This window comes from Echinops telfairi, unplaced genomic scaffold (genome assembly GCF_000313985.2).
Source record: "Echinops telfairi isolate 266 unplaced genomic scaffold, ASM31398v2 ScPeMD7_3509;HRSCAF=4178, whole genome shotgun sequence".
Classification (NCBI taxonomy): domain Eukaryota; kingdom Metazoa; phylum Chordata; class Mammalia; order Afrosoricida; family Tenrecidae; genus Echinops; species Echinops telfairi.
In genome coordinates this window covers 13517948-13545234 of record NW_022107407.1, presented here as the reverse complement: position 1 = coordinate 13545234, position 27287 = coordinate 13517948, and the positions used below count along the sequence as shown (strand labels likewise).

Genomic DNA, 27287 nt, shown 5'->3' with positions numbered 1-27287 from the left:
CCGTTTGGTGGTGAAATTATTTCTCCCCACACATTTTCTAAATTGCTCCATAATTTATTGAGATCGACAATTTTTCTTTCCGTAGAAAAGTTATCTCGGTGTGGTGGGGTCAGACCAGGTCAATCCCGACACAGCCTCCGGTGTTGTCCTGCGTAGGGCCATGGGTCAGCGAGGGATGGCGTGTCTCATAGTGGGATCAGCCATATGGTCCACTCTGTGCATTGGCTGTTCAGAGCAGGGATATCATCCTCCAGGCCTGGTGGGCCAGGATGTGCTCCACTCTCTCTTCCTACCCCTTCATTTGCTCCCGTGTGCTCTGATCAAACATGTCCCTCTCCCCTAGCTGCAGCTTCAGTGCTGTCCTCTAAAGTAAATTCTTCTGGGGGGAGGGGCAGTTGTCCACGTAGCTGGTATTGGGGCCAAGCACTCAGGTCCCTCCACTGGCTCCCCTCTCCAGGCGGGCACGCTGCATTCCCATCCCGGAACACCCGATTTAAGTCTGGTCCCTTTTTCCCTGTGGAGACACAAACAATACCCTCCCCTTGGATGGGTCAGTGCCCTATTCCCCGCCACACATCTCTTTTTTTTCCTTTCCTCCCCACCCCTTATTTTTAGTTGGCTACCATATGTACCCCTGGACTTGGTCTGGTCCCTGCCATACTACCTGGAACACACCCCTGGAATGTTTGTATACAGGAGCTTGGCCTGGTCTGACTCCACCACACAGATGCAAAACACAAAAGACATGCGACAGAGCAACAGGGGGAGCAGAGCAGGGAGCTGTCGAGGGATTGCAAAGGATAGACTTTGGGACCAGAGCATGGAAGCCCATCGGACTCAACTGGAGGACATGCCTAGAGGTAAAAAAAACAGAACTTGATCTATTTACAGGTTTTAATTTTTTTCTTTCTAAAATTAATTTACTTTTTTCTTGGTCATTGGTTCTCTCTGTTGTTGTTATCATTGTGTTCTCTTTTGTTGCTTTGTCTTACTATGCCTTGTTTTTGTGTGCATATTATTATATCTGCAGATCTATCTAGATAAGATAGGCTGGATGAACAATCTAAAGGAGAAAACAACGGGCCCAATGGTTCCAGGGGGGTATGGGAGAAGGGGAGGTGGGGGAAAGGATGTGGTGTTGACCAACCCAAGGACAAGGGAGCAACAAGTGATCCAAAATAGTGGCAAGGAGGGTGTGAAAGGTCTGGTAGGGATTCAGCAACAGCAATGTAACCGAGAAAAATTACTGAAACCCAAATGAAGGCTGAGCATGATAGTGAGGCAAGAGGAAAGTAAAAGGAAATAGAAGCAAGGACTAGGAGGCAAAGGGCATTTATAGAGGTCTAAATACAGGCATGTACATATGTAAATATATTTATATAGGATGATGGGGAAATATATCTACGTGAATATATTTATAGGTTTAGTATTAAGGCAGCAGATGGACATTGGAACTCCACTCAAGGACTTACTCAATGCAAGAACACTTTGTTCTATTAAATTGGTATTCCGTGATGCACACCTTCCCGACACGATCGCTGAAAACAAATGTGTGCATAAACAAATGTGGTGAAGAAAGCTGATGTTGCCTGGCTATTGAAAGATATAGTGTCTGGGGTCTTAAAGGCCTGCAGGTAAACAAGTGGCCATCTAGCTCAGAAGGAACAAAGCCCATGTGGAAGAAGCACACCAGCCTGTGTGACCACGAGGTGTTGAAGGGACCACGTATCAGGCATCAAAGAACAAAAAATCATATCATTGTAAATGAGGGGGGGTGCAGAGTGGAGACCCAAAATCCATCTGTAGGCAACTGGACATCCCCTTATAGAAGGTTGCGGGGAGGAGACGAGCCAGTCAGGGTGCAGGGTAGCAACGATGAAATATACAACTTTCCTCGAGTTCTTAAATGCTTCCTCCCCACCCACTATGATGATCCCAATTCTACCTTACAAATCTGGCTAGACCAGAGGATGTACACTGGTACAGATAGGAACGTTAAACACAGGGAATCCAGGACGGATGATCCCTTCAGGACCAGTGGTGTGATTGGCGATACCGGGAGGGTAGAGGGAGGGTAGGTTGGAAAGGGGGAACTGATTACAAGGATCTACATCTGACCTCCTCCCTGGGGGACGGACAACAGAATAGTGGGTGAAGGGAGACATCGGACAGTGTAAGATATGACAAAATAATAATTTATAAATTATCAAGGGTTCATGAGGGAAGGGGGAATAGGGAGGGATGGGGGGAATGAGGAGCTGATGCCAGGGGCTTAAGTGGAGAGCAAATATCTTGAGAATGATGAGGGCAACGAATGTATAAATGTGCTTTAAAAAAAAAACCCACAAGTGGTTCTGAGAAAGAGACACCTAGTCTCATAAAAGCCATCTGTTCTTATTTAAGAGAAGAGAACTTCATTAGTTACTCATCTCTATGAACTAGTATCATGCTTTTGACAGAGCAATGCCTACCACAGAAATAAATTAGGAATTAGGAATAAATAAATAAATTAGTCAATTAGGAACTTCTAAGACATGTTTGCATCTCAGAGGTAAAGGCTGGGAACAAGATTCTGAAAGAGTTAAAAAAAAAAAATCCTGGCTGGAAATACCTAAAGAAAGTTTGCTTTCTGGGTGAGTCAGTTGTGGACATTCTCCCACTGTGAATGCAGCAAAGCCTGGTGCCAAATGCGGGCTTCTGGCGGGCCTCAGCAGAACCGGCAGAGCCAACAGCTGTGCTGAAGCCTTTATCAAGTGAGCAGTGTGGAGGGCGATCACACAACTGCTTATTTCAAGTACTAGTTGCCTGAAAGAATGTTGGCTTTGTCTGAGGAACAATCATACATTGTTAAAAATATAGTTGGCAGCTGGGCAATTTCAAAAAATGGCAGTGCTTGTAACTTGTCTTATAACAGACACAGACCCTCTGGATTAAGGTTATTAAATTTTACATAATTTTTAATAAAATAAATAACATTTTCTGATAGTTCTCAAATGCTCAGACATCTTCATTCTTATTTCAGTTAGGCTTAAAGGTTATTTTAGTTACTCTTAAAGGAGTTGTATTTAAAACAATAACAAGGAGCCTTCTTCCCACTCCTCAGGTAAAGCATCGGATGCCCTGAAATACAATTTGAACATCCTCACAATTTAGCATGCGATTTGAACCCAGAATTTTATCATTCATCTCCTCAGAGACAGTGTAGTCACAGAAAGAGGGAGACTTTCTTTCTCCCTTTAAAACTGCTGTCAAATAAGGAGAATAAGGAAAAGACCCAGGGAAACATCTACAAATAAATCGAACTCCGTTTTCTCCCAGGATTGACTTGCTGTAACTTCGAGCAATTCTACAACACTCCCTCACTCTCTAAAAGCAAGTAGTTCCCATTTGTGAAATACTACATTTACACTCGGCTGAGGAGCCCTGAGGGTGCAGTGGGTAAAGCATTCAGCTTCCGAGAAGGTTCAGGCAACCCAAAAGGGGAACTCATGGAAGACAGCCAGGGAGAAGGGCGGGCACTTATACTGAGGGGACCCAGAACCTTGCCGGAAGCACGGATCAGAGAGCAAGAAAGAAGGAACAGCGAGCTTAGGGCAAAATTGCGTTGTTGTGATTGTTATTAGGTGCTGTACTCAACAGGATATCCTTTTCCAGGGAATGGTCCCTCCTGATGACAAGTGCGTGAGGTGAAGTCTCACTATCCTCCGCCCTCAGGAGAATTCTGTCTGCATTTATTCCAAGACAGATTTATTTGTTGTTTTAGCAGTCTAAGATACTAATATTCTTCACCAGAACCATAATTTAAATGTACCAATTCTTCAGTCTTCTGTGGGAAACAGAACTGGGAAGAGAGTGTAGGTGGACAAACTCTCAACATTCATACATGACGGTGTCTGGGAGGCCGGGGCACCAATGGAGGGAACCTTCACCTTCGTGGGTTGGAGATGCGTCCCACTCATATTCTCCTAAGTAACAGTTATTCCCCACAGCATCTCCCCATAATAATGCTAATTTTAAGGTGTTACTTGTAAGCACATGGCTGCTACTGTATATGCTTGAAGGTCAACTGCTTGAAGGCAATTGCCTAAAGGTTGTCTGCCATCAAGAGCAATCAGACCCTACTGTCTGTCCCTCTCTACGTAGGGACCACTCCCTTCTGATAAGGATCATAGATTATTCCCCTGGAGAAGAGTTCAGACACCTAAGGTCAAGCCAGCTCAGAGACGACCAAGGTTAGGCTGCCATCTTGACTCTAGAACCTGCCCTTCTTGTTAACTATGTACCTTCCTGTCACCTGTATGCCTCTAGCACTTCCCCTCCTTATTGCATGTATACCCTTAGCTTGTCCCCCTCATATTAAGTGTATCCCTCTAATACAACCCCTTCCTGTTATGTATGTATGGGCTTACTGTGGCTTGCATGACTGAGATTATATAAGGCTGGATAGAATACATTACTCTCTCATTCTGGGTCTGTTCTCCACCGGAAGAGGTGAGCCCTTGCATGCCTTGTCTCATATCTCACAAAACTGCCCCCATCTGGATGGGGGACTGGACCTTACAGTCTTCCATATTCAAGGCGCAGCTTTCACATGCATGAGACAGTTGAAAATGTCATGGCTTGGGTCACGCTCACTTTAGTTCTCAAAGTGACATCCATGCTATTCCACCTTTAAAGAAAGCTTGTGTAGCAGACTTAACCAATGAAATGCATCACATTGTTTGATCTCTTGACTGCTGCTTCCATGAGCACTGCCTGTGGATCTAAGGAAGAAAGAATCCTTGACAAATCCAATCTTGGCTCCATTTATCACGATGTTACCTATTGGTGCAGTTATGTGGATTTTGATCTTCTCTACAAATTGTAATCCACACAGAAGGCTGCAATCCTTGCTGTTCATTAGCAAGTACTTCAAATCCTCCTCACTTTTAGCAAGTAAGATTGTGTCACCTGTATAGCAGAGATTGTTAATAAACCTTTCTCCAAATATGATGCACTGTTTTAAATACAGTCAGGCTTCTCTGATAATTTGTTCGGGATTCAGATTGAATAAGTCTGGTGAGAGGATAGCACCCTGATGCACACCTTTCGTGGCTTTAAACTACACAGTGTTCATTTATTCTGTTCTCACAACTGCCTCTGAATCCATCTACAGGTTCTGAATGAGCACAAGGAAATGTCCTGTACTTCCCATTCTTCTCAATGCTAACTATAGTTCGTCACCCCCATACAGTCTAATGCTTTTGCCAAAGCAATGAAACAAAGGTAAAATTTTTTCTCTGGTATTCTTTGTTGAATTTAATGTCCAGAAATAATCTTTTAAATTTGAACCAAAACTATAGCATAAAATCATAAGCTCAACAACAATGTGTGTAATTAACAAAGAGTATTTGTCCCTAGCATGATTCTTTTCTGGAGACTTCTCTTTATGAGTGTTACTGACTGACAAGAATTACTCTGAAGTACGCAGAGAACTATAAATTAGGCAGAGAGCCTAAATCAATGGTCAGGAAACACCATGGGTAGAGGTAGATTATTAGTACAACGTGAAGTATGTAACCAATGCTATTGGGCTATTCAAGTAAACACTGTGAATAGACGTATGTTTGATTGTATATATTGATAACAAAAATAAATATTTTAAAAACTAGTAGGATTTAGGTGGGTTTTTAAAAATTATTTATTTTTTCCATTGATATGTATTTGAGGGGATACACCCAAAGACCCAGAATTGCGCTGGGCAGAGCAGAGATTTGTAGTATGCATTTTTCCCATTAGACAAGCATTGGGCAACTTGTTCTGAGTTAGTGCACCCAGTGGCACTGCCTGGGAAGGTTCTCTCTGATCACAGTGAATTTTTTTCATAAAAGCAATTTCGCTTGAACTTCCTTTTATGTGCTGGCCAATTTAAGAGAATAGCATCTGGTTATGAACATTTTTTTCCTGCTCAGGAAAAATGCTGCAGAAACTGTTGAGATGTTGAACACAGCTTGCAAGGACAGCCCTACGGGAAAAACTCAAGTGTATGAGTGGTTTTCTCATTTCAAAAATGGTGAAATGTTGATTGATGATAAACCTCGTTCTGGATGTCTGTCAATTTCCCGAATGGGCAAAATGTCGACTCAAAGTGCATTTGGATTTCATTCTACCAGGTCATACTGTTAATCAAGCTTTCTACATAGAGGTTCTGAGAAGGCTGAGTAACAGTGTGTGACAAAAAAGGCCTGATTTGTGGCAGAAAGAGGACTGGCTTCTCCACCACGACAATGTACTTGCTCTCACAGCCATCTCAGGGTACCAATTTTGGAAAAAGAAAAAAACATACCTCTCTTGCTCCACGCACCTTACTCACCTGACCTCTCTCCTTGTGGCTTCTTTTTGTTTCTGCAAATGCAGAGGGACATGAAAGGAGAACGATTTGATGATGTAGAAGAGGTGAAGAAAAAAGCGAGGGAGGTGCTGTCAGCTGTCCGAACAGATGAGATTGAAAACTGTTTCCACAAATGGAAATGCAGATCTGACAAATGTATTAAGTGTAATGGAGAGTACTTTGAAAGTGATAGGACTGTTTTGTAAAAAATTTAAATACATAGCTCTGGGGGGAAAAAAGTCTGTGTTTTTTTTGGGGGGAACCCCCTCATATATATACCTAAAGCCACACTGTCGTGTTTAATGTAGCGTTTAATTGTTAGGTAGAGTGGAGTCAGCTCTAACTCCAGCAGCACAAAACCCTGCCGCCGGCTCCTATGTCATCCTCACAAGTGCTCTGAGGTTGCAGCCGCTGAGTCAGTCCATCTGGTCGGGGGTCTTCCTCTTCTTCGCTGCATCTCTACTTTGCCGGGGTGATGTCCTTCCACAGGGATTGGAATGAGAGGTGACTTCTAGCCACCTTCAATTCTAAGAAGCATTCTGGCTATACTTCTTCCAAGACAGATTTTTAAAATTTTTTAAATTCCATGGCACTTTAAATAACCTATAATTCCATAAAGCAAATTCATCAATTCTTTTCCTGTCCAACACTTAATCCACAGTACAACCAGGGCTCTGTTGGACAATAAATAGATTGCTGAACATCTTGCAGTGAAATACATTGAGGTGAGTCCAACCCTCTCAATGCCATGCCTAGTGGACACACACATTTAAGGCCCCATATGACACAAAGAATTTGGAAAAGCTTTGAAAACTTTCCTGATTTTTTTTAGAGAAATTGAAATCTTCCTGAAAGAAATTTAGAAGAATGTGACTTGGAAGAGCAGTGAGCAGAATGTTTGTATTGAACATGCAAAAAGTAATGACCTTCAGAAAAATTACCTCCTCTCTACAGTTGTGAGATGGGGAAAGAGGGTTGCAAATGCTTCTTCTGTAACCTTATAAACATGCTGCTTCCCTGCTGGTGTTCACTATGAAGAATAGGAACCCACAGCCAGCACGGCACCCCTGCTGCCCACATATTCGAAACTTCTAGTTTCATGGAAGGGTTTAAATGTCCCTGAGGCCCCATTTCTGCTCTTTACTATCCCAGGAGACCACTGCCCCAGGCTGCAGCTGCAGCTCCTACTTCCCCCACCTGCCCCCCACCCCCCACCCACTCCCCGCAATTTTTAGGCAGGAGACAAGGTTAACTGAATGAAGCTCCATGGTCTGGGTTTTTATAGGGGGTATTTACTACTGCACATGCAGGTTTTGAAAATATCTATGATCAACATGTATTTTATGAAACAGTCTCCAATCTTAGCATTTCAATAAACGTTCTCAAATGGCTAGATAATACTATTAATTTGCTCCAAACTACACCAACCACTTCCCTAGACTCAAGGGATCAAAGATAAGCAAGAAGGTATTGACATGTCCAAGTAGGGAGAAGAATGCTACCATTTTACAAAAGAGGAAAAGGGACAGTTTTCCCTGTTCCTAAAGCAGTCCTGGTTTCTGGGAAGCTGACTTCAATGTCCTTGATGGAGATAACTCAAGTTCTCAAGATGTACCTGAAGATCCGGCCTTGGGACGAGGATTTCTGCCGTCCCGAGGCTGCTGGAGCAGCGAGGAGAACCCCCGGGAGAGTTTCCTTGCAAGTGGCACGGGGCTGCTTTCAAACCTAGAACCGCAGCTCCCACGCTTACGTGACAAGGAATCAGGTAACACTCTGTACAATGTCTGCATTTTGGTGTAACTTTTTTAGGATGAAGCTGAATATGCCATGGAAATCGTTCCAGATGTAGCTTCATAAAGCCTGAATCCAAGGGCTCTGTCTATTCCATACACACCTATGACCTTGGGTAGGTCACCATATCTCTAAGAGAATGTTTCCACAACCCTAAAGTGAGAATTAATGCTCCCTCGATAGGATTATTACAAGGCTCAAATGAGTTAAAGGAAAAATGTATTACAAACGACCAAGTGCTGTGGCAGGTTATAGCTTGCAAAAGTGGACAACACAGTATTCCCTGCCTGACATTTTGCCAGAACCTTGTCATTCACCCAACCAACATCTCTCTGTCCCATCTCTCAACCCTGGATGGGCCCTTGAGAGAACTCTGACTAATGGAGTACGGGGGAAATGAAGCTGCCGACTCTGAACCGAAGTTGTAAAACGTGCTGGTTTCAGCTTTTATGTAAGTCTAACTCCTGGAAGGCACACCATTGAAGCCCAGCCATTAGATTTGGAACCCAGGCCACAGGGAGGGAGAGAGAGAGAGCCAAATAAAGGTGGGGTCTGAGGTTCCCAGTCCTCAGCCTGCAGGACACTCAGCCCACAGCAGTAGCAACCAGCCAGCCATGTTGAAGGCTGGAGGCTGTCTTCAGTTGAACACGCATATACCCAATGCCTCCCATGCCCGTCTCTGCCTGCAGTGCTTGGATCCGCCACTGTCAAGCATCCCGATGTGCCACAGACACCATGCTGCACGCTGTGAGACGAGGAGCAATAGTCGTGGTCCCTCAGAATGTTTGCGTATTTTCATAGCTGCCCAGATATGTCCAATTTGCTACATCGTAGCTAAATGAAGGCAGGGCAGCATTGCTGTTCCTCCAAATCTCCCCCACCATCTCCCACTGGCATTGCTGGCCTTTCTGTTAGCAATCCAAGATGGACCCGCTGTGCCATGAGGGACACAAGGCAAAACTCCAAAAATGAACTCAATGGCTTCAACAGGTCTCACAGCCACCTCCCCACCCCCCAGCTCACTATCAGTATAAAAGAGCACCCCAGACCATCATCCTCCACAGAAAGGAAACACTCCTCTCCGGTCCTCCATGGACTGAAAAGAAATGATGTCTCTCAGATGGCTGCAGGTCCGTTTTTGGATCTCTGGGCAGTTGTGCATAGAGAGCCTCTCCTCCTCTTGGATTTGATACCACATACTGATAGCCTCCTGTCAGTCGGCACTGTGCCGGCGTATGGGGTGCTGCAATTGCAAACACCAGCAGGGCCCCTCGTCTTGGACAGGTTCCACTGGAGCTTCCAGACGAAGACAAATTAAGAAAAGGCATTACATTCAGAGGGATTAGCCACCGACAATTTTATGACTGGTAGAGGAGCCTTGTCTGATAGAGTGCAGTGAGATGAGTCCCTGAGTTTGGAAGATGGGATTTCACAAGGGCTGCAACAACAGCCTCAGCCACAGGAGGGCTGTGAGGAGGGCACAGGAGCGAGCAGGGGTGCCTTTGGTTGTTTGCTGGGTTGGTAGCCACGAGTTGGAACTGACTGAGTCCACAGCAGGATGACAGGCATACATGTTTGCACTAACCAGAACCGGATCTAAGGTGACAGTGGCACAAATCATGAACCAATAAGGAAGGTGGAGGCATTCGCTCACCGCCTTCCCAGCACAAAGGAAAGTGAACACACATCTTTATCAATGGAAGGGACAAATACCATGAGAAGGTGTAAGCAGGAAAACCAGTATGTTCTCCCTACCCTCACCCCCACCCCTGCAGTGACTAAATAGTCTCAGTGTGGGGGTCTGGGAGCAAAGGCACTCTGGGATTCAGGCATCCATATGCTTGAAACAGGGAGCTATGCTACTGAAGGTCAGTCACTAGCAGAAGGGCTGCTGGAAAGCCTGTCAATAGTGCCAGGTCCACCATAAGCAGCACAAAAGCCTTAATCCCCCCTTTTACGACACCCTCAGGTTAGCTGGTGTCCCTTTGTCGCTCTACACCAAAGTACTCCTTTCAATAAACTCATCTACTCAGTTCAAAACTTTTCTCTGACTCTAATGTGAGTTCTATCCCTCGCCTGAAATCTTTCTTATGAGCAGGACAAGCACTGACGGAGGGGACTCTAAACCTTGAGTCTGCTCCCTATAACATCCAAACCGTACCACTCGGGAATTCCCTCTGGTGTCAATTTGAGAGGATTAGGAGTGAAGGGGTGGAGTCTGGCCTGTCAATCAAGATATAACCAATGAGACCTCTGTGTGCCATGGCCTTCTCCTGAGAATTCTGGGAATTCCTGTATGTCTTCCCTGGAGGCAGGAGACTTTCTCCCTCTCTCTCCTTACTCCTTTGGAGACACTCGACTGACAAGGCTCACTTCCTGTGAGACATCCCTGGGGAGAAGCCACATGGGCATGCAGCTCTGGGAACTGGAGGAGCCACATGGAGACCCCTGCCAGCACTGAGATGCTTACAACACCACTGACTTTGCACCCACTGGCCTGTGATCTTCCTACATTCAGCAGCATTGCATGTGTTTCATGAGTCTGAAGAGGACTTTATAGATTGGTATTGGACATATGAGCTAATATCGGACAGATGGACTTGACCTGGACTGGGCTGGGATGTTTCCTTAATGTACACTTGCCCTTTATATGAATCTCTCTTATTCACATGCGTCTCTATGAATTTGTTTCTCTAGTCTACTAGGACTAACACAACCTATCACCCTATTAAAAGAAAACTCAATGAGTCCCTCCAACGGCTTCCTCTCCAACTATACATGCAGATTCCCAATTCTTCTCACAGTTTATGGCCCCTCTCTTCCAAGATCAACCAATAAAATTCCAGTCAACTAGAACTGCTTTCCCTCGAGTGCTAAACAGTTTTAAGACCTAGACTACGCCATGAAGCTGACAATACAGTGTGAAGGAAATGAGGATTTATGGGTAGAGTTGTAGTTAGAAAGACTAAAATATTACTCTGCAGTCAGACAAGTAGTTCTTCCATCATCTCTTTCCTTGTTTATACAAAAAGTGATACAAAACATCCTCAATTCAAGTTGGCATTGCTCTAGGAAGGAACATACTGCTCATACGATTACGACAGGATGCCTGTCACTCAAACAATAGCTTGGCTATGTTGGTTGGAAAAATAACCACCTCACTTTATCTGTCAGCTACAGACACTGGGGTCCCTTGTGATCTTCAAAGGATCAGTGAATACCCTTGTAATGCTTTACTGTGGGTACTAGTGGATGTAGAGTGGATACACCACATGTGTCAGAGTAGAGGTATTGTCCACAGAGCGTTCGATACATATTTGTAAACTTATCTCCAGACTTTTTCCAAGGCATCTCTGGATAGTGTCAAACCAACTAGCCTTTTGATCAGTAGCCAAGCACATAAACTGTTTGCCTGAGGTACTATAGTATTATGCTTTATTTATTCAAATTGATTTCCTATCTGAGGCCAGAATCTGGGAATAAAACGGGGTAAATGGCACTAGTTCTTGGTCAAGTGGCATATTTTATCAAAGGAAATTGACCTCTAGTACAAGAAGTTCCCTTCCAGCTGGTGACAGCAAAGTGAGTATCTTGGATGAGTAAGATCCAAGACTCTTGGATTACATCTCTAATTGGGCGACAGGGTGGACTGCAGTGCTGTCAGCTGGCCCCTTGGCCCTGGTCATCTATTTTCCTATGACGTCACCAGTAAGATAAAATAATTAGTCCCGAGACCAACCACAGGAAGGATTTATCTTTTCAGTCTCCTGAAAGGCAATTGGGAGATTTGTCCTGTGCAACTAACAATTTTCAAAATGTCCAGTTTAAATGTCTTGGTACCTTTGACATTTTCACTTCATCCGAATGCACTGTTATCTTTTCCCATCAAAACTCCTATTCTCATGAATGTGTCTCAAATAAATAAATGTATGAGAAGGATGACTGGGTTGTCTTTTTCAGAGTAATATTTTAACACATGGCAAAATGTTTAGGTGTCTGAAAACAAATGAATGTGATTGCAATGGGAGTTTTAGGCACCTGGAAGCCCAAAACAGGGTGGTGTAGTGTGTTAGTTTGGGTTGACTAGAGAAACAAATTCTTAGACACTTGTGTGTGTATAAGCTTTATATAAAGGAGCAGTTGTATATTTAGAAAACATTCCAGCCCAGTCCAGATCAAGTCCCTAAGTCTGATGCTAGCCCATATGTCTGATATTAGCCCATAAATTCCTCTTTGAACTCACGCAGCACATCCCATGATGCCGAATGCAGGAAGATCACAGGCCAGTGGGTAAAAGGTCTTGTGGATCCAGTGGAGGTAGAAGCATATCAGGTCTTCCCTTGTCTCCTTCAGCTCTCTGAGTGTCTCAACAGCAGGAAAGGGAAGGCAGAGTGGGCCTGGCCTCCAGTGAGATGTTTATATTGCTAGTGCCTCCAAATGAAGTCATCAGGCTGTGACCTGATTGACAGGCTAGACTCCACTCCTTCACACAAGTTGATAGATTAGGTAGCTGCCACATAATCGGAAGCCCAGATTTCCTAAAGCAGCGGTTCTCAACCTATGGGTCGGTGACCCCAACAACCCTTTCACAGGGGTTGCCCAATTCATAACAGTAGCAAAATTACAGTTAAGAAGTAGCAATGAAAATAATTTGATGGTTGGGGGGTGGGGCACCACAACATGAGGAACTGTATTAAAGGGTAGTGGCATGAGGAATTGAGAATCACTGTCCTAAAGGAAGCAATGTGTGTCCTACAAAAGTTGGGGAGTGGAAATTGATGACTGATAGTACATAAATGCACTGTTGGATTCATGTCACGGTAACAGTGAATGTGTCTATAATACAAAGCAGAAATGGAAGCAACGCAGGCAGAGGAAGGGGAGGCATTTTAAATCCCTCAGGTGGGCTTGATATTCAGGGTCATTGAGGTGACACACCCATCCGTTCCCATAAAGTGTGGAATCATCTCTCCTTTCTCCTCCTGGTGACTCATCAGCTTCCGTAGTTCCCACTTCTTGCTCCCACAGATTTGGGTCCCCTTTCCTCCCCTAGGCAGGGGAGTGCAAGGAGAGAGAGCCTCTCTTTCTGAGAAGACGGGGGTGTTCATGGCCTGCTCGTGGCAAGACTGTGGCTGTCCATCGGAGGGACCACTCAGAAGCCATTTCTTTATTTCAAACAGTCCCAACTTCCCCACGGTATTATTGCTATGATTTATGATTAGGTGTTGTCAAGCCAGTTTCAGCTAAGAGCAACATGTCAGACTGGCATTGTTAGGTCTGGCCCCAGGGGTGCAGCCACTGTGTTGATCAATCTCGGTGGTCTTCCTCTTTTCCCTTCCCTTTATTTTCCTAAGCACGACATCCTTTTCCAGAGGCTGCTCTCTCCTGACATGTCCGGAGAAAAGGAAAGGAAGTCTCCACACCTTGTACAGAGGATCTGCCCCGCGCAATAAGTACATTGCTCGATGTCATGACAAGCCAGTCAGAAAGAAAAGGACCTGACTTCCAGCTCTTGACTACTAACTGTTTCATCCTGCAGCCGCAGTGGACTCGGCCTGCAATGTCTGCACACACCCCCCCAACCCAACCCCCGACTCATCATGTTTCCTCTACTTTGTTATGTGTTTCTGCGAGTGTCCATCGTGACCTCGGCACTTGTCTCTACTTTCTCATCCCTCGCGCCTTAAAGGAACAGATGCCACCTCCCCAGAGCTTAGCACGGTGCCTAGTCACAAGCAGGTACTCAACAGACGTCAGTTGAATGAAGACATGAAAAAAGAGATAAATGATTTATTATTCATAATTTGGAATACGTCTGTAGCCTACGTGAACACATTAGGGTTACTACTGTGCCCACTCGTTCTGAGGGCACAAAACAGGACATAAACAAATGCATACACTTACTCCAAACTCATATCCTCAAAGACATTATAAAACTCAAAAGCTGTTAGATCAACTTACTAGTAAAGAATTTCAGATTAAACACATAAGGGAGCCATGGCTAACTTAAATGGGTACAGGATCTGAATCAATAGTTTTAAACTGAAAAAAAAAAAAATCGCAAGAGTAATCTAAGATGGGCAGACACAACGCCTAGCCGGAGAAGTAAAGACAAAGGCACATGGTCAGCAATAAAGTATTGGCCTGAGACCTCCTACTTTCTTCTGCTGTGACTTTGCCAAAGATAGGTCACTGTAGACCGAGGACACCACGGGTGGAGGGACTCTAGCAATAGTCCAGATAACAAGGATGGCAGGAGAGGATAAATTGAGCTTAGACTGGAAAGCAGAAAAGACGTGTAGACCATGGGGACTTCTGCCCCATGGGCGTAGGGCGCTCATCTGGGTTTCCGTCTCTCAGACCTGGGCCGTGGGTTCTACTGTCAAGATGTACTTTGTCAAACATTGGAATTTCTCATTACAACTTGTGGCTTTTAAATGCAGGCAGCATATGTAAGAAAGGCAGAGCCTCAACATTTCCCTGTTTGTATTAAGTCACTGGATTTTTTTAAGGACTAATTAAGGTCCTTAAGCCTAGAGGAGCTGTCTTAAAGCAGACCTCCCTCTATAGGCCCAAAGCTGTGTATACAATGACCAGAAAAAGAGAAGACAATGCAAATAGCAGATGTTTATTTGTTGGCCCGCTGTTCTGTACCAGGCACACCTTGGGGTTATCTATACAACAAACTCATGGCAGGGGGGTGGGGGTGGGGGGGGAATGTTCTGCAACCGGTGGAGGTAAATAATCGATTCAGTGAGAGCAAGCAGCGTGGTCCAGACTACAAAGCTATTATTAACTGTAGTCAGGATGGCAGTTCAGCCGAAATGAGGAGAATCTCATTCTAGAATTCCGATTCTTATACTTAGAGAGTTTAGTCTTTCCCATAGGAGAAACATTCTCATGAACTATTCCTTCTATCTGTATGATGGGCCCAGCATAAAATGACTCAATGTTTCAATCACACAGAAATGCTTGTCTTGTAAAATGAGTTTGGTGAAAGGAGAAAATACTGCCCTCACCAAAGAAGTGGGCTTGTGTTGGGCTTGGGTCTGGGATGCAAACATTGCTAACTTCGGGAGAGCCAAGAGAATGCTGGGAGGAGCAGGCTGGCACAAGGCATGCACTCCCTGTGTTGTCTGTGGAAATTGAGTGCCCGAGTCTCACAGAACACACACGCCTTTCACAGAACACACGGCGATCAACATAAGACCCAAACTTCCCATTTCCTTCGGACTTTTTGGCCACTCAGTCTGAATCATTATTATAAGAAATGATGACCAGTAGTTTCTCTGACTTAGTTTCTGGTGCAGTCAATTTTAAAGAACATAAACATGAATGTTGTCTAGGAACTTCCTCTAAAAACAGCTGCATGTGAGTCATTCAGCAAAGGCCCAATTTGTGTCTTCTGATTTGCTTTTCTCAATGGAAACAAAACAACAAGACAATCAGTTTGTCTGTTGGGAAGGATGTGGACCATTTAAAAAGAATGTAACAATGAGGTCATGGAGTTAGCTTAATTTAGGACTTTGACTATAACCATGGACTGGTTGTTATTAAAGGGAGCTCTAGTTTTAGTAAAACATTCTGGAAATAAAATCTTTTCATGGTACTCAGGGAGCAGGCTCAATGATGGAAAAGGCAAGAGAATATAAGGGAAACCAGATTCTTTTCCTCCTTTGACCCACACTTCTGCAATATGCCAGACCAAGTTGCTGCTCTATAGTACCACAGATAAAAGGACATACACTACCTACTTCCCTCCCTACTAAAACGGAACCGCTTTAGTTGTTGTTGTTACAACCATTCTTTTCAATAAGGAAGCTACTCCTGAAAAAAACAAAAACAAACGGAGGGGGTTTCCTGGCAGGATGAAACCAGACTACTTCCTAGGTTGGCATTCAGTATTATAATGGCATATATTTATATGCCTTTAAAATCAGGTTAAGTTAGGGAATCTTTTATGACATAAGGTAAACCTCTTTGGGTAAAGACGACAATGAATAAAGTGGTGAGATTTCCCCCAGTAATTGCTGGTTTCCTTCCTCAAAAGATTCCGTGTTTGAACAAAGAAAACTTATCTCAGGAATAACAGAGAGACACCAAGTTATTTTTAGCAAATTCTACAAACAGAAAAACAGACACTCCTATGTATGCTGGAGCTCCTGGGGCATTCCAGGCTGGCGCGCGCTCCCCTGCCCCCACCCCCGTGCCTGGAGGTTTCAGGTTTCAGAAAATACAATACCTTAAACACAAGTGAAACTGGGTCTATACTTGGAAGATTTCAAGCATAAAGGCTTAACACTCAATACCTTGAGAAACAGAAGCACATTGACTGGTCAATGCCTGTGTTAGAGCAATTCAGATGATGCAGTTAAAGGAATCCATCCAAAGTGAAACACTATCCCAAGTAGTATGTAATTGGGAAATGAAGGAGTGTGAACAGTAACTGAATCATTAGATAAACTCATTGCTAAGATACAAAGCCATCTGCTTTAGTATAGTGGCCAAGAAAAATGAGGCTTTCTACTCCAGTAAAGAGTTAACAGTACTGGAAACCCACAGGGCAGTTCTTCCCTGCTCTGTAGGGTTGCCGAGGTTCAAACCTGCCTCGAGGGCCTGACGCAATGTCACCTACCCTCCAGGGCCATGTACCCTCATCTGTAATTCAATGGCAGGAACATATCACACTGGCATCAATTCAAATAGAGGCTACCCTACTAACCACACTGTAGGACATCAGAAAAAATTCAAGCACCTGATGGCCTTAAAAATTCTTCGTGCTTATTGATCTAACCTCCAAGATTCTAGGGTCTCATGGTAAAAGTTATGAATCTATGATAAAATTGATGCCAAAGATTTAATTTTAATAAATCAAATGCCTTTCTAAAACATCCTCAAAATTAAGAAAACAGTTATTTCTAAATATCAAATGCATTTGAAATGTATTTGGGGAGCTCCCTAAATTATAGGACGGGCTTCAAAAAAATTAATGGGAAATACTATTTTTTAATTCCATTTCTCCATGACCTTTCTGAAGTTCCCTTGTGTAAGAACCCTTGTGTGATTCTTTTGACTAAAAATAACACCACTATTTATGATATGTGGCACATAATTTTGCAGACAGAATCAGGTCTGTAAGGGTAAAAAGGGCATCACTAATATTTCTATATGAATAAGGGAGACAAGAAAAGAATCAATGTCTGCGTTGGCAAAGAAAGTTGTATAACTTTATGAAAGTCGCATGAGCTGTCAGAAGAAGGAAGAAATCTGTCTTGCAAAAAGTACAGCCAGGTGCTCCTTAGAAGCAAGGATGGTGATGTCAAAGTCACACCGACGAGCAAACATCAACCTCTGGAGTTGAAAATGTAAGGACAAGAAATTATCATTGAAGTTAAATGATGACAGGAGAGTCCAAGGGAGACTTCTGGGATTAAAGGAATGCGTTATAAAGACGAATGTGTGGAGAGGGCATCTGGCGCACAACAGAACAACCACGGAAGGATGGACACATGAGGGAACAGTGTCATCATGTTCGAGGCCCTGGAACAAAACACTATTGGGAGGATGTCATCCCAGGAAACAGAATCATCATGTTCGAGGCCCTGGACCAAGTGTAAGTAAGGGCTGTGTTCAACAGAGACAGCAATTGCTTCCAGGGGCCACCTCTCCGGATGGCCTGCTTTACGACAATGTGAAAATGAAGGCTATGTCGGTTTTTCCTATTAATTTGGTTTTGTTAAATAAAATTTTGTGATAGTACAAAATGCTTCCCCTCAGATGCACTGGATATAGAATTCAAATATTCGCTTTTATTCTTTATAGAACATGAACTTGGGTACGTTTTGGGTTTGACTTACCTCCAAGGATTTTTATACATTGAAACGGAAGAATCTTACCAAAGACAAAGAATCAAGATGGCGAGAGTTGTCTCTTATTAGCAGGGGCGACCAGTCTCAGAAGAACATCATGCTTGATAAAAGGGTATCATAAAAAAACCCAGAAAACCATCATCACAGCCACAGAAATGGGCTCACACATCATGGTAAGGTTAGTGCAGGATGGAACAGTGCTTCCTTCTATGGAACATCCAGACTGACTGCCACTGAGACAATGCTGACTCATCGTGACCCCCTGTGGCTTTCTTAGCTTGTAGCTGCTTATGGGAGTAGAAAGCCCAGTTTTTCTCTCCTGGAGCTGCTGGTGGTTTCAAACTGCCGACTATGCCAATCCCAGCCTCACGAGTAACTACTATGCCACCAAGGTTTCTTCTTTGGTACAGAGTCACTCATTGGTGCAGACTACACAGCAACATTCATATGCATTTCCCTGTATTTTCTAAAGCAAGATACAAAGAGATGAATCACTGGTGGTTCCCGACCATGTGTAGGAGCCCCGGTGGTGCAGTGGCTACTAGTTGGGCTGCTCAGCAAGATCAGCGGTTGAACGACCAGCCTCTCCACAGCAGAGAATGGGGTTAGTCCCAGAAACGCACAGGGGAAGTCCCACCCTGTCCTACAGAGCGGCAAGGGGCCGGCAAGTCCTTGGCAAGAGTTTGTTTTTGTTTTGTTTTATATCAAGTATTCTGTTTAAATTCAAATTGCCATGTAACACTCACTTCCTGTCTCCTTCTGCCCCATACACAGACTGATTAGGCCATGTTTACTCTCTTATCTGAGCTGCCAGCATGAAAGGCGCCTCTGAATTCATAGGCAAATGTCTTCGCATCCAGCAGAGTTCAGGCTAGCCAGGAAAAGTGGCAGCCCCAGCTTCCCACCACCTCACTGCGCATGCCCAGGCCATAGTGTGCCGCCGTGAGGCAAGTCTGAGCGTGCTGGCAGAACCCTTCAGGGCAGTGGTTCTCCACCTTCCTAAGGCCGTGACCCTGTAATAAATACAATTCCTCATGTGGTGGTGACCTCCAACCATAAAATGATTTTCGTGCTACTTCATCACTGTAAGTTTGCTACTGTTATGAATCGTCATGGAAATATCTGATATGCAGGATGTATGCTCATGGTTACAAACTGAACATAATGAAAGCATAGTGATTAATCACAAACACGATATGTAATTAGATATTGTGAAATACTTATTTCTAATGACAAATCAATGAAATTTTGTCTTGAAGCATGGTGTAGCATGGGTACAGTCTTCGCTCCGGTTACTACGCTTGTGGGCGTATCTGCATGTGGGCAGACCCGCCAGGAGATGGAGAGAGGAGCGGTGTCTCGGTTCGTAAGACCATGGGAAATATGTGTTTTCGGATGGTCTTAGGAGACCCCTGTGAAAGGATTGTTTGACCCCCAAAGGGGTCGCGACCCAGAGGTTGAGAACCGCTGCTGTAGGGGTTTCCGCAGACAAACCCTTGTGAAATGCTGCAGGAGTGGCCAGTGTAGGTGTTCTAGAAATTTGTATGCAGCACTCAACATGGCTGCTATTGCAGTAGGAGGCACTGCTGGCTGCTCTCAGGACGTGGAAGAGGACTAGTTTCTGGGTCCCTGTCTCTACAGATATCTAGTATTTCCATCATTTTGTTGCTATGGTATCATTTTCGAGCAGGCATTTTCTAGCCCTGCATGCCCTCACCACATTCATTTTGAAATATGCAAATTTAAATGACATGGACTTACTCAAAACACATAAAAATGATTATCAATGTTTTTCATCCTAAGAAAAAAATCCCAAATCCTTAAAAAAAAAAAGAGAGAGAGACCTTTTAGTCTTTAAATGCAATTCTTGAATTGCTTGGAAAAGACGGTTTCAAATCTATCATGCTATATCAATAAAGTTAAGTATTTTCAGGAGCCCTGGGGGTGTAGTGGCTGTGAGTTGGGCGGCTAATTGCAAAGTGAGTTCAAAGCCATGAGGCTCTTGTGGGAGAAAGCTGGGCCTTCCCACTTTGGTGAGGATTAGCTACAGGCTAGGAAATTCCCAGGAACTGGTCACAGTTAACTCAGTGGCTGTGAGCTTGGTTCTTTGGGGTTTTCTGGTGCTGCCCTGGTTCAACGCTTGGCTGCTACCTGAAAAAGGGGTGTTAGAACCCACCAGCTGCTCAGTGACCGTTGGCATGGAAACTCTATAGGCAGTTCTACTCTGTCCTATGGCGTCACTGTGAGTCGGAATAACAGGTTTGATTTGCTTGGTATCATCGAGTTGAAGAGCACATCATTATAAACAATCAAATAACTGAAGGACATAATCTCATTAAAAGTTAAGTTCAGGAAAGCAGTTCAAATTTCTCATTACAGACACTGAAACAACGGAAGGTTGTTTTCATTTTAAGTCCCATCTAGTATTTCATTTTTTTCTTAAGATAATTGATTATGTAAATAGTATTTTCCTCTAGGTACAAAAACCCTCCAGTTTTCTTCAGAACGACTTCCTCTCTTAGGCCAAGCCCCAGAGCATGGATGGACTAAAAGGTGTTTACTTAGGGGCATGTGTCTTTGGTCGTAGACGCACCTGTAAGCACCTGCACACCTATATTTGTCTCCCGTGACCTCCAGCCTTCTCCTGTCTGTGCCCGGGCTTTCCTCTCATCCTGCACTGGGAATCACAGACTACGCAGGGTTTCCATCTCACTGTCAAAGAAAGGCAACTTGCCCTTCCTTTTAGACACATCAAGGTCAGCGTCCACCCAAGAAACTTAAGGCAGCAACGAGGCAGCTGCTAGAGGATTTCCCCAAGGGCTGGACCCCCTACCGGTCAACCATCTTATAAAAAGAAGAGAAAAGGTAAGTCAGTCCTGTCAGTCCTCACTACAAGGCACTGTGGAACTGATTCCACCCTGCCCCCGCCCCCATTTTGCATAGAAAGGAATGAGTGACCTCTGCCCTCCAATGGGTTCTGATGGCACACTGTGAGAGCTATGGCAGGTGTGAGAAAAGGACGCCAGTCTCCATTTGAAACAGTGACCCATTTATTTGAACTGAAAGGCATCGTTACACAGTGCAAACATTTCTTTGGTAATGTACTGAATACAATGAACATTAAAAAGGCATTTGGCTGCTGGCAATAGTTAGAAAAGTAAATAAATATGTACACTTTGCTTCATATTACAGCAATTTCCTTACAGTGGCTAAAAAAAGAGTAAAGTTCATTCAGGCACTGCCCACTGGTTTGATAAAGCATATAAAAAAGTTACACTGGTGATTCTGCAGACATTTCGATTGGAATTACAGAGTTTTGGGGGGGATCAGATAACTTCTTCCCGTTCCTCAGTTCCCTGGGAGCACAATCCTTTTGACATCGGCTCAAGCCCCAGTTCCTTCCAGGTGTTTTACCCACTGATGTCCTGCCTCAGCCATGAAACCACAAACTTCCTCCAAGTTCAGACACTCAAGCGTTCCCAGAAAACTTATATGTAATCTGTTGTCATTGTTATACCTGAGCAATTTACAGAACCATCCAATTCTAGAGGAAAAATTCTCCATTTCCTGGTATACAGAAGCTTGTTCCAAGATTTGGTTATTTAATTTGACTTGATATTTCCAAACAAACCCGATGCACCATGAAACACCAACCAGGTATTATTGTTTAATAAGTAAGTTGAAGATGTCATGCTAAGATAGACATTTTTGCACAGACTATTCTGCAAACACACCAGAAGCACTCTCACAGCTGGAATGTTCAACAGCTCCCTGGCACGTGGGGGAAAGTCACAGTGTGCAAAGGCATTTGGTTGTCTCTTGACAGAAGGGGGCCAACACTAGGCGATGTACTAAAAGCAACTGAAACCAGATGGCAGCACCTGTCCATTATGCACCAGATGTTGTTGAGGGAGTTCATCCACCCACAACTTCTGATAATTGTCCCCAAATGTTGGACTTCCTTCTAAAATTATTTATTTAAAATTTCACCAGAAAATAATCCCCAGGGATCCTCGCTTCCTTCTCTCTGTCCCTACACCTTCCACCCAAAACCACGTGGTCTTCAACGCTGCTTCTACACAAGCTGCCCAGCAATGGCCACTTCGTCCTGAACTTGCCTGTTGAGTCATGTGCCTCCCTCCTCAGTCTTCACTGGGAGTTCTACAAGGACAGCAATAGTTTCATTCATCTCCTGTACCCAGCAAAGGACCCGATGAATGGCAGACATGCAAAAAATTTAGTGAATTGAATGTGTGTGGTCTCTGCAACAGCTTACTCAGAACACGTTTCACTCTGTGATTCGAAGGTAAAAAAATGTTTTGGTCAATGACAAAGAGAGAGACCATGAGGTATGACGGTTGCTTTTCACGGAATTCCAAAAAACTTTTACATAATAGAAATTGTTTTTCTGCCATTTCTAACAGCTATAAAATGGGCAAAAATTCATAAAAGAATGCATTTAAAAGTACAAATGAGGTATTGGGATTGAATTTATTTTTTAAGCACTCACACAACCTGAAGTTCGAAGGTTCCCAATGATGGAATTCCTTCCACCAGAAGAATCGTCTAGAGTGATTGTTCTGCATGCTTTGAGGAGGAAAGAGCCTTGGGGGCGAGGAAGCACAGCTGTCTGGGCACCGCACACAGCCGCTCAGTCGGTATCATCAGCTACAAAATGGCAGTCCAGAGGATTTTCACATTCTGTTCACAACTAGGCAACATGCATGCGAGTTCTAAGAACAAACCTGCTTTCTAACTGTGGCTTAGTAATCATGATCAGGTGGGAAAGGAGTGGAAACAAAGAAAGTCACAGGATTGGCATTTGCTGCGGAGCACAGGGAATGTTGCACTATGATTAAAGACTGATGAGCTGTGAAATGCTAGATGTTGCTTTGAGGGGAGACAGGGGGGCCTGTATTTCACTATGGAGACTGTTTCACCATGAACACACTCATAAAAGATTCTGTTCCATTTGCCAAATACTGATTCGTGTGTTTTTTAATGTAGCTTGAAATGCAACCCAGATTTCAGCATGTTTCCTTCCCTGGTGGATCCATTATTCACACACATCTGCAAGGGAACCTGTCTGTAAGCTTCAAATCTCAGAACTTAACTTTTAGGGTCTCCTGCTTCAGTGAAAAAGAAATGGTGCTATGAGTTGAAATCCATTTAAGAGCCTAACTGATTTAACTATGCAATTTTAATAGTAGCACCAGTTTGTTTTTCATTGAAAACAAAACAAAATAAAAAAGCATTAAATAAAAACCTGAGAAATCTAACATGAAGTTAGGACGTTCATCCACTTCCCCGATGTTTGCGGTTATCGCCCTCCGTGTGCACCCTCTGTAGCAGGCGTCTTGTGCGATCTTCTGTAACAGCACCAGTTGAATGTTGTCATGAAATGTCTTGAGTTCTTGATGTGTCTTTTCAGTCTGCAGTTACCTGTCGTGGCCATCGGATCTCAAGGTGACTTTGCAGAGAAACTCCCAGGAACTTGGTAAAAGGACCTAAGGCTTCTTTCCCACAGATTGACTTAAGCAGACTGGACAACATGCCCCCGCGACTTTCACCGGAGCAGGACAATCTGCTGGCTGGCAGGACTCCACAAAACAGGTAATCTGCCCGTCCTGGAGAAGAAAGGCAATGTTCAGAAATCTGGAATTTCATGTGTGTATGTGATATTCCCCACCCAGCCCTCCTAGTTCCAATGATCACTAATATGGATGTTAGTTCTTCTGGAGGATTTTGTAGGGTTATTCTCGTTCCTGATTTCACAATGACAGACTAAGAACCACCAACAATGCAGAATAATAATAAGATTGACATACAAAGGAACTCCAGAAAGTTCATGGAAAAATGAAAGGAAAAGATCATGGGATTTTTCAACCAACTTTGTGAAGCCCCACTGTTCATAAAGCCTTAGAAATAAACAAAGGTTTAATGCGCGCGCACGCGCGCGCACACATGCACACACACACCCAGCTCCTCGTTCTACAAGGCTCTGAATTCCTCCTTCACTACAGCTTCTCCGGTCTCTCCAGCACTAAGGCGCTATCACAGGGTTACAGGCTCAGCAACACTCCTCACCTGCAACTGGACAAGACTGGCTGTGCTTCTGGGTGGGAAGAAGAAGCGGACAGAAAGAGGGGTGTGCACAGCCCTCCTGTTCAGCTGTCCTTCCCAAACAGACACAGCCACCAGTGACCTGGAAACCCACGCCAGGCTGTCCATGGGACAGGGGCACAAACCCATAGTTCCTATACTGGTACTGAAGCAGGGGAAATCTACCTAATAAGCATGGTAAGCACAGGCTTATGTGAGCTTATGTGAGCTTACTTATTAACCTGCAGTGAATCACTTCACATTTTTCTACTATATTAAGGTGACCAGATGTCCCGCTTTTGAACAATTTTTCCCGTGTCCCATAGCATTTTTAAAAAGTCCCAATTTTTGGAAAGAATGCACGACAAGCTAGGGTATACAGTTTTCGGCTGCCATGTGGCTATTTCACCAGGATATGAGTTTGATCAATGGTGTCCCGCTTCTGTCCTGCTTTACCAATGTTAAAATCTGGTCACCTTATACAATATCAAAGATTTTGCTCCTCAGTATGCTTGACATCTCTCTCACCCAAACTCACAGTGCCCAGCTACAGACTCAAAAACTCTTTTCTAATTCACAATCCTTGATAGGGGGAGGTATAAGTATGAGGTTACCGACGACTCTGTCCATCACATGACTTAGTGGTAATCTGCCCCTGCCTTGGAGGTCTGAGTTCAAAGGCTGGCCCTAACCTTCCTCACCGTCATCATCTCCCTAACACGTTCTACAAAACCCGGACTGCCAACAGAGCCATCTACACAGGGTGGTTTTCCTCACACCAGACGCTGGCCTGTGATTTGGCAGGGTTCCTAGACATCGCTGCCCTGCTGTTTCCATCTCGGTCTCCGTGCATGAACAGGCTCCTCTGGAGAGTTCTCTTTCCGCCCTCTCTCCTTTCCTAAAGGATATGGCTTGGCTATTATTCTCCTGAGGAATTCCACCCTGCAGTATTCCTCAGCCTGGAAGGGTCACCCACCCGCCAAGCGAGCTCCTGGGTCTCTTCATGGGCATGCTTCCAATTTGCTGATTTCTTGTATGGCCAAGGGTCCTGGGCTTGAAGGTCACAAGACCTGAGGTTAAGTGAGAAGTCTAGCCAGCCCTGCCATCTGCTAGGCTGCAGCTTGGTGTCCTAGCACAGCCGCAGGCTGGCTTTCAGCCGACTGGTCTGCTGCTCAACCACAGGGAGCCAGCCTCACTCACAAGACACTGTTGTCCCTCTGCAGTCAGTCACACTTCACAATGCACCTGCCAGCTCGGAGCATCCGATTTCCCGCTGTAAGGCAGAGCCATAGCCCTGACCTCAGGGGGCACAAAAATGCATCTGCTCGATGGGATCTTAAGTCCTTTCTAGGACAAGTTAGGGTGTAAAGTGATAAACTATAACAAAAAAAGAGTAAATTTATGAATTTACTGTTTTATCATTAAAAAAAAAAAAAAATCCCCTGCCATGAAGTCCAGTCTAACTCAGAGCAACCATGGATGTAAGGGCAGACTCGACTGCTCCCCTGGGCTTCTGAGGCTGTGGCCCTTACAGAAACACAACACCCCACTAGTCAGCTGTGCTGTGCCCAATACGTAGCCCACTGTGACAGCAGGGCTCAGACATCATTTTCTTCAGAAATTTACTTTCTCTGCAAGACCACAAGCTGCCTAGCAGGGACCGGATGCGCAGGTATGTATTCTCGAGGGAAGGGGGCTGTAAGCAGCCCTATTTCTTAACTTTTGTGATTTTCCACAGTTTAAACACTTCTGTAATATCCTACTTTAAGCTACTGCAGTGCAGAGCTGGGAAGGGAAGCACACAGCACTGGGATCCCGTGGGCTGGCTCCAGCACACCCTACCTCCGGGAGCATTTACCCCTGGCCCATGAAAGACAGGGTGGGAAACCAGAACTGGTGAGTGGGAGGAGACACGCTTTTGAATCGTGGGCCAACGCACCATAGAATCACTCCCCTTTGTTTGGGCTGGAAAATCCATCTCGTGGACTTTCAGTGTGTAACTCAGCATGAGAAAACAGAGCTCCGTACTCACTTTGCATTCGCAAACAGTGCAGGAATCCTTTTTCCATTTTGCATTGTCTGTATGAGTTTCACCCTTTGCATCAGTGCATTCAGTTTTGCTGAGTCGGGATTCAAGTTTCTTTATCTGCAACCAAGCAATGCAAAGCACAAGTCACTGATCACTTGAGATTAAAAATTGAGTTCTTAGAGCTCCTATTAAGGGTGATGTAGAAATCTGGAAAAGGATAATGGGACAAGCTAACCAAGGTCACAGAACTAATGCCACCAAAGGGGGCATGTAAATATTGCTGAGAAAGCAAGTGCTTTGTGGCATCTATATTTACCACAATGTAAGCTATTTTAGCTTTGATGCTCAGATTAAATGTTTCTGCTTGAAATAGTGCCATAAAATTACCTGCTTTGAGATGATTAATGCTAAAGAACTTTTATGGAATTCCAGATTTACATATGAAGCAGTTGATAGTTTTCTTGTTCACAAGATTATTTTCCCATGCCTACGTGGGGACCAGAAGCACACATACTTCAACACACGGTGGTGGCTGTGTGCCATCCAGTCGAGGGGCCCTCTCTGACAGAGTAGCAATCATTTTCTGCTCCGGGTTTTCCCATGGGTTTCTGGGGATGTAATGTTCATGGGAGCCTGCTGCCAGGTCTTTTTCCTGTAAAGTGCTTAAACCAGTATGCCGCCAGCACTCTTTAAAAAAATACTATTGAAGAAACAACAAAAACCACAGCCAACAGATTTCCTACAGGACTCTAAGAGCAAGAACCAACTAACCAAGTAAATGATGAAAGTCGTCCACAATTATATTTTCAAATGGACAACTGATAGTGCAGACTAACAATTCCCAAGACTAATGAAGTCCAAGTACCAAAAGCAAACAAGTCTGTATAAGGAGATTAAAAAAAAAAAAAATCAATGTAATCTCCGAGTTTTGGAATGATTATACGGTAACTGATGGCTGGTTGCCAAGGATTTAATTGCACAAGTAGGCACTGTACTCCTCTAGAGTGGATCCCGACTCATGCCGATCCTACGTGGGAATTCTGGGGCTAAATGTCTTTGTCCCGATCCTACGTGGGAATTCTGGGGCTAAATGTCTTTCTCCCACTCAGTGACTGTTGGTTTTGAA

General features: G+C 44.2%; 1 protein-coding gene across 1 annotated transcript in view; it reads right to left on the bottom strand.

Annotated features, from left to right (window-relative positions):
* Positions 1-21062: 21062 nt before the first annotated feature.
* The window catches only part of PXDN (peroxidasin), a 163222-nt gene continuing 156997 nt past the window's right edge, over positions 21063-27287 (bottom strand). Inside the window, exons 22-23 of the mRNA XM_004709832.2 lie at positions 26165-26278; positions 21063-23657 (exon numbers count right to left, since the gene is read on the bottom strand). Of these exons, the coding sequence (XP_004709889.1) occupies positions 23538-23657; positions 26165-26278 (234 nt within the window). The 3' untranslated portion in view covers positions 21063-23537. The remainder of the gene's footprint in view (positions 23658-26164; positions 26279-27287) is intronic.